General features: G+C 38.0%; 1 protein-coding gene across 15 annotated transcripts in view; it reads left to right on the plus strand.

Moving 5' to 3' along the window:
* Positions 1 to 13,228, plus strand: part of ptprma (protein tyrosine phosphatase receptor type Ma) — a 204,258-nt gene that overhangs the window by 129,174 nt on the left and 61,856 nt on the right. For all 15 annotated transcript variants that reach the window (XM_046846529.1, XM_046846530.1, XM_046846531.1 and 12 more), the window contains exons 10-12: positions 705 to 906; positions 1,062 to 1,164; positions 9,640 to 9,913. In XM_046846529.1, the coding sequence (XP_046702485.1) occupies positions 705 to 906; positions 1,062 to 1,164; positions 9,640 to 9,913 (579 nt within the window). The remainder of the gene's footprint in view (positions 1 to 704; positions 907 to 1,061; positions 1,165 to 9,639; positions 9,914 to 13,228) is intronic.

Raw genomic sequence — 13,228 nt, forward strand, 5'->3', positions numbered from 1 at the left:
TCCTAAATCTTGCTCATTTGCCACTAACCAAAATTGTTATAATTACACAGATTTATAGCTTACAGTGGATGTAAGAGTTTTAATTAAAAGAGACAAGAACAGAGCAAAATAACACCAACAGAGGCATAACTATTAAAACCATATGAATAATTCATTATTTAATGTGTAAGGTAAAGGACTAGGTGTTATCTAAATAAGCTTATTATTTTTTAATGTATTTTTAAAGCAGTAAAACATGAACAATGGATTAGTTTTACATGGAGAGGTGAGGTATTTTACCTTCTGTAAAACGATGAGGAGATCCCATAAAAATAAATCATAATTAATAAAGTAATTATGTGTGGTCTTCCGGGTAACATTACATCTTATCTTTTCCTAACAGAACAAGGTAGTTGCATTGGTACCATTTGAACCATTTTATATATTAGGCAGTTGGGCAGGAGTTGTGTCTTAAATAATCATTATGTGATATCCGCAATAAAGGGAAGAATATTAGTACAAATTACTGAAACTATGAGACATCTCAGTATGCTTTGGGTAATCAAATCAGCCATTGGATAACATCCCAAAATTGCTGTTGAATCATACATTATTTTAGTAATGTGGTCTGCATTGAGGGTTTATAACAGTTGTGTATGTTAATGTTTATGAAACCATAATTTTCTCTCTCTCTCTCTCTCTCTCTCTCTCTCTCCCTCCCACAGATATTCTACAAGGCCGTGAGCTCATTTGACCCAGAGTTCAGCCGGGCCAATCAGAGTGGGAAAGTGTTAAAGCCCAGTAATGAAACGTCTCACGTGTTTACTGGGCTGTACCCAGGCTCTACCTACTCATTCACCATCAGAGCCAGCACTGTCAAAGGCTACGGTTCCCCAGCCTCCACCCAGTTTACCACTAAGATCTCATGTAAGGTTATAACTGCTGTGGCAAAGACACAAATAGTGTGCATATGAGTGTGTGTGTGTGTGTGTCTGTGTGTGTATGATGTGAATGAGAGCAACTTGTTTTAGTGCTGTTAACTGTCTGTGAGTGTATGTTTATGTGCATGCTCTTTCTGACAGCTCCGCACATGCCTGCCTATGATCAGGAGACACCACTCAACCAGACAGACAGCACTGTAACAGTTTTGCTGAAGCCTGCACAGAGCAGAGGAGCACCAGTCAGGTAGGTCAACTTTCTATACAAACAGGAATTTTCACATTACACACAATATCCGCCAAAAAAAAGACATGCCAGTTTAATATTCTTTTTGTGCAAACACAAGTGCTATGCCTGCTGGTGTCAAATGGACATCCGAAGATAAACATCTTTACATGGTGCTGCACATCACATTATTACATGTTGCTTCACATCACATCATTACATGTTGTTATGAGTTATCTTGACAGGGTTCCTTTGAGTTTTTTTAAACCCATTTCTCTCCTAATTTGCTTGTCTGACATAAATCCCAGTCACTAGTGACTTCTCGCTTATGACATGGCAGCTACCAGCCCAGAAGGGTGAAGGATAACATATGCTTCCTCTGAGACACATGGAAAAAATGCATCTTTTCACATGAACAGCTGAAACCTCAAACGCAAACTCTAACCTCTCTTTGTCTTATGCATGATATCACAGACACATACGATAAGCTAGTGTTCCACCCACCAAGAAACTATAACCAAACGGCAATTCAGGACGTGCTCCTGCATTGCACTGAGCCAAAAGTTAGTAGAACTTTTTTTCTGGTTAAAGGCTTTTGTTATAGTTGGCTTGAATCAGAAAGGCAGTTTAAATGCATCAGTATGAATAACCCAAATGCAGTTTTTGCACCTTGTGCTTTGTCATGAAGAATTCAAAGTGCTACATGGACTCCCAGGATGTCTGCGGTGGTTTTAATGGAGACAGACAGAAGTCTGACTAAAGGCGTGCCGTTTCTAGACAGCACTTTAAAAGCATAAAGGTAGATTTTGAGTTCCTTTCTGTATCTGTGCCAACACTTCTGAGAGAGCTGTGATCCTTTCAGGAAAGAACCTAAATCGTGCACTCTTTTATATTGTTGTTGTAATGTTAGATTCACACATGCTATTATTTTCTGTCAGGAGTAATAGCACCTTAGAAATGTGCTAAAATAAAAAATTTCTGTCATCTTCCACAAATCTGAGCACACATGCTGTTCTACTTGATCTTAATCGAAGGGGAGAAGGAGTTTCAGCAGTCATCAGCCATGTTGTCACCCTGTCATTGGCATCAGTGTTGTCGTCTTAATTACTGTTAGCACGTCTTAATGAATTGCAGACCTTGTTGATTACCCCATAAGGCCAGCTTTTGTTTACAGCTAGTGTGCCCCAGTTGTGTTTTGCACATTGAGGGAGGATTTGGCTCAAGCTTATTTTGTTCCAGACAGTTTGAGTAACTAATGTGTCATGGCATTATAATGTCCATCTTTACCATGGCAGAATGAGGACAGAATCATACTGATGATCAAGAACGTGATGAATAAAGAAAGACGCGTTGGATTTAGAGCGTTCTGCTTCTTTGTTGTTTTGTAGTCAGTAAATTAATGTGAAGTGAGCAGCGTTACTGGCAGTGCAGGGTGCATGCAGAGAGAGGGGAATGTTATGCAAAAATATATAACAATAGAAGGCAACTAAAATTAGACTTTTATTGGGTTGTCATGAAAAAACCTGATTCATTGAGCTCAGAGAAGGAAATGACACTGTACAGAGAACGTGAAAGAGAGGGGGTGGAAAAGGAAGGAAGTAGTGGTTGATGAAAAGAAGCAGATTTGAAAAGGGTGCTTTTTTCATGGCAGGATTTTGAAAGCACTGAAAAGCACAGTGTTGGTTTTATTGTGTGTATCAGAGGCAAAATATGTAAATCAAAAAGGCAGTGTAAAGCATAATTTTAAAGAAAAAAATAATCCAAGAGCTTTATGTGGTAAATTTGCAAACTGTTATTTTAACCCTTTTTTGTAGATAATCTAAAAAATGGGGAGTGGGGGAGTGGTAGCTCAGTGGTTAAGGTGCTGGGTTACTGTTTGGAAGAATGGGGATGTATCGCCAATCTGCCACTTTTGGGCCCTTGAGCAAGGCCCTTAACCCTTTGTGCTCCAGGGGTGCTGTAACATGGCTGACCCTGCACTCTGACCCCAGGTTTCAAACAAGCTGGGATATGCAAAGAAAATAATTACACTGTGCTGTAATGTATAGGTGACAAATAAAGGCTATTCCAGAAGCTTTATTTTATAAATTGCAATTTTAAATTGCAATACAGGTGCATCTCGATAAATTAGAATATCATTAAAAAGTTTATTTATTTGAGTAATTTAATAATTAAAAAATAAAAACTTGTATATTGCATCACACACAGACTGATATATTTCAAGTGTTTATTTCTTTTAATTTTGATGATTATGGCTTATAGCTAATGAAAACCCAGGATTCAGTATCTCAAAAAATTAGAATATTAATTAAAAAAAAAAAATACATTTTAACACAGAAATGTTGGACTACTGGAAAGTAAGAACATGTACAGAACTCAATACTCGGTTGGGGCTCCCTTTGCATGAGTTACTGCAACAATGCGGCGTGGCATGGAGGTGATCGTCTGTGACGCTGCTGACGTTTTATGGAAGCCCAGGTTGGTCTGATAGCGGCCCTCAGCTCTTTTACGTTGTTGGGTCTGGTGTCTCATATCTCTTGACAATACCCCATCGATTCTCCATGGGGTTTAGGTCAGGTGAGTTTGCTGGCCAATCAATGGTAGATGGCTGTGCTGACCTTGGACCTGATAAAACGCAGTGGACCACTGTTTATCAGTGATAAATAATAATATACAAGTTTCTCTTTTTTGTATTGAATTACTAAAATAAATCAACTTTTTAATGATAGTATAATTTATTGAGATGCACCTGTATTTGTAACATGGCTATAGCATTTCCATCTGTATTTACAAGGTTGAGAAACCCAGAACCAGTCAGTGAGATTCCTTTTAATGTATAAACTTTGATAAAAAATTATTCATATCATATCAAACACTTTACATGTATTGGGGGTTTAATAAATCTGGGTTTCAGTGCAAATATAGCTGATGTTTTTTGATGTTTATACCTTGTACTCAAGTACTCATAACTACACAAAAACCCTTTAAGCTCATAGGAAACTGTGCAAGGCGTGCAGGGACCATGTGTTTGTATTTCAAATAACAGATGTTTCACTATGATACTATTTAGAGAATGCATTGATCATAATATGTCAACTATTAAGATGATTTTCCTCCAGTAAGAATGCGTAGGAACAAAAAATATTCCTGACTTGACTGAATACGTGTTTCTGTGTGTAAATGATGCTTGCCAGCTTTCGCTTCATGTCACCATCCCGATGTATTTATGTGTGGAATTCACCTCGAGCCAGTGCCCAATGATGAGTTGCGTTTTGATGTCTGGTCTGGCAGGACTACATACAGGCTGGTACAATGGCCTATACCAGCGAGGGAAAGCTCTTCATGTAGTCTAAGAGGATTAGCTTCCCCGTCTGTCACTCACATTGCGCTACACTAATGTTTCCGTCTCCCACGTTGGGCACATCGTGGCCTCACACCTCCCACACAGCCTCGTGCCAACCCCAGTCCTATTTGCAGGATGGGGAGAAAAGAATTCATAAAGCTCTGCGCTAGCATCACTACAGTCGCTGAAGGAAGCTAATTTTTAGCCAAGTCCAATGGAAAACAGTGAAAGGAGAAAAGGAAAAGAGTACGCTAAGCTTACTCGCCTATTTCTGGCAACAATTACTCCTGTAGTTTTCTGGATTGTTCTTGCAATTTCTTCCCCCGGGACACCATGTTCCCGGGTCTGCTCTTTTTCCACAAGAATAGGCATATTTTCACAGTAGAGTAACCTGGCAGTGTTTGAGCAACAGTTTGCAGAACACAGTAAATGTTTCTTGTTTTACTGAAGTCTCTAGAGGGAGACAGTAACATGTAATCGCAAAAGAACATAAGACAAGTAGAGAGTTTGTCAAACACACTGAAACATTTATATGTTCAGCTTCACGTGTTCAGCCCACAACCTCTCTCCTGTTTTTGTTCGGTTTATGCAGGTTTTTTATTTATCTTATTAACAAGTGATTCCTGGTTGAAAGTTGAAATAGTAAGAAAGAATTAATAACTAAATAATATTATACATTTTTTTGTACTCAGTAAGCATTTTATCTTGGAAAGGATTGCAGACCTGGAACATTGTGCAAGAGGAAGGATACACTATACACTATACGCATGAGATGACATTCCATTGCAGGGTGTAACTGATAACAATATTTGTAATGTAGTAGGTCTGATTTGATTTCACAGAACACAGAGTAGGTAGTGTTGATGTGTCAATGCTCCAGTTTCTGTGTGGAGAGTTTTGTGTGGGTTTCTGCTGAATTCTCTGGTTTCCTCCCACCTCACAAAAACTTACCAGTAAGTGGATCGGCTAATTTAAATTGCCTTTAGGTGTAACCGTGTGCACATAGTAAGAGTATCATTCAATCCAGGGAATATTTCCACCACGTGTTCCCCAATTAGATTAATCACACCCATTAACCAGGATAAAGACCAACAAATGTATGAACCGCAACCTCTGTTTTCAGCATTAAAACCAGTTAGAAATAAATTGTTTTGCCACTTAATCAATTCATGTCATACAACAGGACTACATATCACAGCATATCACAGCTGATATGTTCTAATTTCCTATTGCATTTTGGTTGCCTCCCAAATCTAGTTTCCTGCTGAGGATTCATAGGGGACGCCCAGCATTTGTGAAGATTTAAGTGACTTTTAAACTGAGTGGTTTCCTTTATTTGTGTCTCCAGGGTGCATTTATGGACAAGGGTATAAATAAATTTCTACAGGCATCAGAAAGGGCTGTTCAGATCTCTCAGTGCAGCCATCACTCCAGACATATTTTCCATCAGAGGTGCAAGCGAAGGACATATATATTGGTTCAATCTAAAAAAGAGTTCAGTTTAATTCCATTTTATTTGTATAGAGTATCTAAAATATATATATATATATATATATATATATATATATATATATATATATATATATATATATATATTATAGAACCTCATTGTGATATATTTACATTATATTTTATTAAGGTTGACAGTACTAGAACTGATTGCACGTGTATAAAACTCAATATTTCACTATGGTCCATTCACAGAAAATCCTGGTCTCATTCCGACCGTGCCTGTTGGGTAATAGCTTGTGTTTAGAAGTTGGTCACTTGACCTTACAAAGCTTTAATGGTGTGAGCAGGATTAATTGGTGTGTCAGGGGGTCACAGGAACAAAAATGCACCTTCTAATCCCCTTCCATTGAACCGTGTCTCTTTAATGACCTACCAGGTACGTCTTAGTGTTGTTGTTAGTTTTATATGGTTTGTTTTGTCTGCTGGACTGATTGCCTCTCAAAACATCCCGTCACACTTGTACCGGTGTGTGTAACGACTACAACAGTGCATGCTAGCTGGATGCTTTCCCATTCCCATGGCTTTGGGTTTATGTGTTAATTAGTGAGACAGTTTCTGAGGCAGTGCTGCTCAAAGGCCAAATGTGCTGAGTAAAACCGATGAAGGTGTTGGGTATCTGTGAGGAGAGAGGGATATAAAGCCTGAGACCCTCCTTTTGAGGGCATGGGAATGTGTGAGAGGAAAGCTAATACTCCAAGGCCATGTCCAGCCTCTGTTCACCAATTAAATGATAAAGTACAGCTAAAACCAATCAGTGTTTCTGGAAAAGGTATTTCCCACAGTAGCTGCATAGGCATACTGCAAATAAAAATCATCTCGCTCCTGGAGACCCCATATTGATTGTTGTGAAAGAGACAATTTAGGGCTTTCTATATTAGTCAGCCATGGACAAATGAGGTAGGATTAGTGTATGGGGAATTTTTTTCTCACCTTAATTAATTTATTTACTAATTTGTTTAATAATCTTACCTTTAAAAAAATCTAAGCTGCTGCTGGCTGCGGGTTCAAATACTTCACATATTGCATCAATATATCAAACTATTAAAAACTGTTTAAATCCTGTTTAATAATAACAAGCACTTCAGTATTTTAATGATGAAATGTATTATTATAAAATCACTTATTTGCTACATGTTCATTGTTGCCAAGTGGTGTTAAAATCAATGGTGAATTTTTGCACTTTAAACACTTAATCATCAACATGTTTAATAAACGTGTGTGCCAAGCTTATTTCTGTAGTACACAGTTACGTTTGATTTCCACCTGGATAAACTAATATTGTGTTTTTAGATTTAAACTCCAATTCTTCTTCCCTTTTTGTATTTCATCACACTGCATTTATCCTGAAGGGTTTCCCGCATGGCTCCACCTGGTTCACCGACTTATTGAATTATAGCATGTTTGTGATCTAATCAGGCAGTATGAGGTATTAACATGAGTTTGCTCCAGAGACTGGAAGTGATGTTGGTCTCTCTGTAGGACAAAAGAGCTGTAAATCATCAGTGAGACAGACTTAAACTAATGGCTGGCCTTTAAAGAGGTCTTAAATCCAGATGAAACACTGCCCCCCAACTCTTTCTCTCTTTCAGCCATGGGAGCTACTTTATTCTTTTTCCACTATAGACCCAGTCCTGGCCTTTCTTCTCTTCAATGAACTACAGTAATTAACTTCATATTTCTCACCGTTCGTTACTGCTGTAATTATTATTTCCATACATTAGATTTTATCACTAAATACTGTAGCAGGCACTCTGTATTGTGTTATCGCTCAGCAAAAGGGCAGCATGCGCAAAGTGCAGGGAATTTTTTTTATAATGTGTCACAGTTAAATGTGCAAAGGTGTCACTTACAAAATACGGACACTAAAATCTCTGATTTAGAAGGATTTTATTCGGTGCTCAGAAACAAATTGGAAACTATTCATATTTATATAGCAATAGTTCAGGCTAAGGTAATACTACATTTTCACAACTATTATAATAGATATAAAAGTGCAAATGAATCTTGTTTGAGAAAAATAATAATAATAAAAAACCTTTGCTGTGAAGATATTCAGTCCTGTCTTTTACATTATGGGTCTCTTGTGTATATTCAAATGGCTTCAAGGTTTTTCTAGTCCTACATGTGCTTTCAGATCTATAAGGTGTGATAAAACATGTCTGGGGGGTATAATAACAAAGCAGATGCGCGTAATGCAGCAGTCCGTGTAAAAACACAATTAGGACACAGCAGAAAGTCTCCGTTGCAGGCTGTGAGAAGTGCTTTAAGCATTTACATAGTTTATTGTCTTTTAGCTGTGGCCGATCTACTCTAACTGTTAGTAGGATTTATCAGTTGAGCCTTGTTAATTAGTGAGTATATGTACAAACTATGCAAACCCAAATTCTTATTCATGCAGGATATCAAATTAGGGATTAATAAAAGACTTTGGAATAGCTGTAGATCCCAAAGTGACAAGAAAACTGCATTTTCTACATTAAGTTAATACCCCAGCATGGTTAATGCTATGGTAGTATCCAAATTATTTATTTGTTTATTAGTATTATTATTTGTTTAGTATTTTTTTATATTATTATTTATATTTTTTATATTATTTTATTGAAAGAAGTCAAGGTCTGTTCGCTTTCAGATTTATTTATTTTTTTCACTTGAGTCGGAGAAGAAGAGCCAATCATATTCACTGCTCCACTGAAGTTTTGTTCACCTTTGCTTTTCTGTCCCCTTTCCAATAACCAGACATCAATCCAACCTGCCTTTAAATTCAGCTCCATTTCATTTTGTCTTGGCTTCTCAGCACCAACCAATATCCCCCTCTATTGCGGTGGGAAAGACCGGGCTTTTGGGCTCAGGAATGTTTGATCCGCTGGGCGAATACACCTATCCAACATCCAACATATCATATCACCAATCCTGCTCTTTGTTCCTTTGTTGATCTTTTTCTTACACGTTGACCGTCATTTCAGCATGTTGATATGAATTTTTTTCTTCTTTTTTTGCTTTGCTTTTGTAGACTCATTTTGTTTGTTTTTTATCGACTCAATATTCATTCTCGATTGCCTGAGTCTAATATCCGAAAAGACGAAAGCAAGACTACTGTCTCATACCAGAGGCTTTTATTCTATGCTGTTTAAATCCTCACCGTAGATGGTTCTGGCCCTGGGAAAGCTACACTCAGAATTAGAAAGCAGGCTGTTTCTCACAATTTATTTTTTACTTACCCCAGGTCCCAGGCATAGGCTAGTTAGTAAAAACTGCACAGACTCAACCAGAGGAGACAAAATATTAACAGTGATAGTTTCTACCTACAGTCTGAGATTATATGAACTGCACACACACTGTGTTTTCTAACACATTAACAGTGCTCATTATCTTACACTGCGTGTTTGCATAGTGTCTTACACTGTGTGATATGGGTTAGCTTTATTACAATTTTAGTAAATACTACCAAGCGTAATCAAAATATAAATTGGATGTTTTTAGTCAAATGTATGTTTTGATTAACAGATATTTCACAGTATAAAATGTCGTTTCGTATACAATATTGGTTCACTGCCTTCCCTATAACAAACCTTGATGTCAGATGTTTTTTTTTTTTTATGAAAAAGTGTACATTTCTAATGTTTGATCCTGTGTTGTTGCAGTGTGTATCAGGTGGTGGTAGAGGAAGAGAGGCCCCGCCGAGCGCAGCGTACAGCTGAGATTCTACGCTGCTACCCCATCCCCATCCACTTCCAGAACGCCACTGTGCTCAGCTCACCGTATTACTTCACCGCTGAGTTCCCGGCTTCCCGTGTCCACAGCTCTCTGGCTTTCACCATTGGAGACAACAAGACCTATGAGGGCTACTGGAACACCCCACTGCTGCCCCATAAGAGCTACAGCATCTACTACCAGGCTGTCAGCAAAGCTAATGGGGTGAGTGTTGAGAAACCAAAAGTTTGTGCATGATGAATACAGACTTCATGAGTAAGCAACACTGATGCATGGGTCATAACATGCTAGCTTAAATCATGTTAGCATAGACACATCTGCATCTCACTAAACTTGCGGCTAAAGTATGACTATTCTATGTAAGCCTATTAAAGTATATTGTTGAGTTTCTGTAGTTTTTAGCACATTTGACTTACCACTTAATTACAAAGTAAGCTTTCAGAAGGTTCCAATATTTCAATATTTTAGTGCAGGAGTAAAAAGCTATATGGATCTTGTTATTAGGTGTAATATTATTGTACACAAATTATTAATGAGCCTTTTATTTAAATAGTTTGAATAAGAATATATTGTCAAGAACTGTAAATCTGTACTGAGCATATTCATGGAATTTCTTTTAAAAGCGTTCTTTTGGTGAAAAAACTTTGAGAATCCTTGACATAGGTCATTGACATTAAATTCAAACTTTATCTGTCTAAAAGAAGGTCATCATTGCATCAAATGAAGACAAAGTAGGATCAGGATATCACTTGTTGGAAAGGAAAAGAACAATCATTTACAACAACAAAAACTGAATACAAACATGGCTGTGGTTTCTTTTAAAATACTAGCACTTACGGTATACATTGCTTTATTAATCAAGATGTGTGCTCAGTTAAACGACTGTTGCTTTTTACATACGTGAAATACTGCTATTTACGGGTTTATATCTTATACAGATGGTTTGTGGGGTGTACGTCTTTACCCTACCTTCACTATGAACAGTCTATAGTTGCAACCCAATTTAACTTTTAAATAATATTGCATTTTCTTCCAAATGAAAAATTTTTATAAAGTCAATCTCTTAAGTAACTCTTAAAGAACACAATATTTTTATTAAATGAATGTCAAGTTATCATGTTTTGAATCTGACAGTAAAAAAAGGCCTTCATGGCCATGAAAAAAATATTTTGTCGATCAGTTACTTTAGAAGCGCTTCGTTCTGCTGTGGAATCCATTTGTCCCTGTATGAACGGTGAATCGGAGACAGTGAGGCGTGGATTAGTATCCGATAGAGGATGATTTGTGATATATCACTAGTTCACCAGCATGCTTCTCCATCAAGCCCTTTTCCATCAGCAGATTGATATGCTCAATTTAGAAATATTGAATTTCCGACCGTTAAAGGGGAATTTTGCACTGACAGGACAGTGAAGCTGACAGGGGCAGATGAAACTATCAGTGAGGGGGTAATGCTTTCATAGTGAGCCTCTCAGTAGTACTGTACAAGGCAGCTATTCACGGCTGCGTTATTAACACTCCAGTTTAATTGGAAATTAGAATTATCAGCCATCTCCCGTTTTTATATGCAAATTGACCTTAATGAAAAGCCAATCCTTTATTCCAGTGCCAACGAACAAGAGTGAAGCTCAGGCCATTAGATAATTCACCGACTCTAATTGGACGCACTCGGCCTGCAGGGTATGAGTTTGTGTGTGTGTGTGTGTGTGTGTGTGTGTGTGTGTGTGTGTGTGTGTGTGTGTGTATGTGTGTGTGTGTGTGTGTGTGTGTGTTCTATTTGCTGCCCACCTTACAGACCTTAAAGACACACATCCCTTTCTAATCACTGCATTCATGTGGATGTGTTGCCACTGTGACTCAGTTTTTAACAGGATATAGTGAAGTGTGTGTGTGTGTGTGTGTGTGTGTGTGTGTGTGTGTGTGTGTGTGTGTGTGTGTGTGTTTTCAAGTAATTGTTACACAGTGACATTTCAGAAAGAAGGCAGCTCAGTGCAAATTGCTTGCAAGCTCCCAGGTTCATTCTGTAAAGAGTCTCTGGGTTCTCCTGCCAAACTCTCACCCTCTCATGCTCTTTGACCTTAAGTGATTAGGAAATAGCTCAGTTTTAACAAGAGAGGTGAATGTGTACAGGCCAGTAGCTCAGTCAACCTCAATGCCATTGTACATTCTATTCCCGAGCACTAACCATTAAATGAAAGTACCTTAAACACCTTTGACATCATTCCCTCCCAGTTAGACTAACTTGCTAGTACAATTCAAAGAAAAGAACAAGAAGGTATACAGTATGTGTGGACAAAAGCTGATAGAATCTATATGGACAAAAGTATTGGGACACTATAAGCTTTCTTGCCTTCTGTGGTTCTTCTCAAAACATACCACAAAGCTGGAGGCACACAGTTGTATAGGACGTCTTTGGATGTCTTTGGCTCCATGCAGATATGGCCTACATGGTTTGGAGAGGAACATCTTGAGTGGCTTGCCATAGAGCTCTGATCTGAACCTCACTCTACACAACTTTTTATAGGAATGTGAACGCTGACTATACCCCAGGCCTTCACACCCTACATCAGTATCTGACTTTCCTAACACCCTTGTGGCTGATAAGCATAAATGTCCACAAGCACACTCCAAAATCTAGTGAAAGATCTTTTCAAAAGAAAAGAGAGAAATATAAGAGCAAATTGTGATGAAACGAGGAATGCGATGGTCAAAAAGCACATACCATACTTGTGACCAGGTGTCCACAAACCTTTGGCAATATAGTGTATAGTCATTAGAATTTATTTTCAAATTTCTCTGATTGTGTTTTGTCAAATTGTCAGATTCCAGTGAGTGAATTTGGTGTTCTAAATTGTCCCTAGGGGTTAAAAAGTGTGTGACTATGTACTGATATCCCATTAAGTGGGTACTACATCACACCCAGTGTTTTCAGTGTAGATTCTGGGTCTTCCATGACCCTGGCCAGAATAAAGCATTTACTGAAATCATGCAAAGCCTAAACTTTACCAGAAAAGCTGTGACAATAATGAGTATGAACACACTATCATTTAAATGTCTATGTTTGGATCCATGCTTTATTCATGTTTGGCCTGCTTCCACTATTCAACCTCACCTCTTTACATTAGTTCTGTCTTAACCCATTCATTCTGCTCATTTGAGATGTGTTTGAGAACTTCGGTGGAGTGAGTGCTGCCGTACCTGCTCCTCCTCATCCTGCCACCAGCCTCAATAATTCAAAGCCCTGTATTTTAATTTGTCATTTCTTTAATAATGCATCAGGCCTCACAAGTGCATTTTGTTGTAATAAAGCTAAAGGGATTAAAAAAGGCTCTTCCATCACTTACAGCCTTTTGAATATTCATGTCCCCGGTTTCTTTTTGTTTGTTCCTGTTTGTTCCTGTTTTGTAAGACAATGAATGCAGCTCCATACACTGTCACCGCTTTGTCTTCTTTTCGTCTATTGTTTTGTCTTGTTTTGAAATGTCAGGGGAAGAAGTGCACATATCCTAGTTTGGAGCT

Source organism: Silurus meridionalis, chromosome 4, assembly GCF_014805685.1.
Source record: "Silurus meridionalis isolate SWU-2019-XX chromosome 4, ASM1480568v1, whole genome shotgun sequence".
Classification (NCBI taxonomy): Eukaryota; Metazoa; Chordata; class Actinopteri; order Siluriformes; family Siluridae; genus Silurus; species Silurus meridionalis.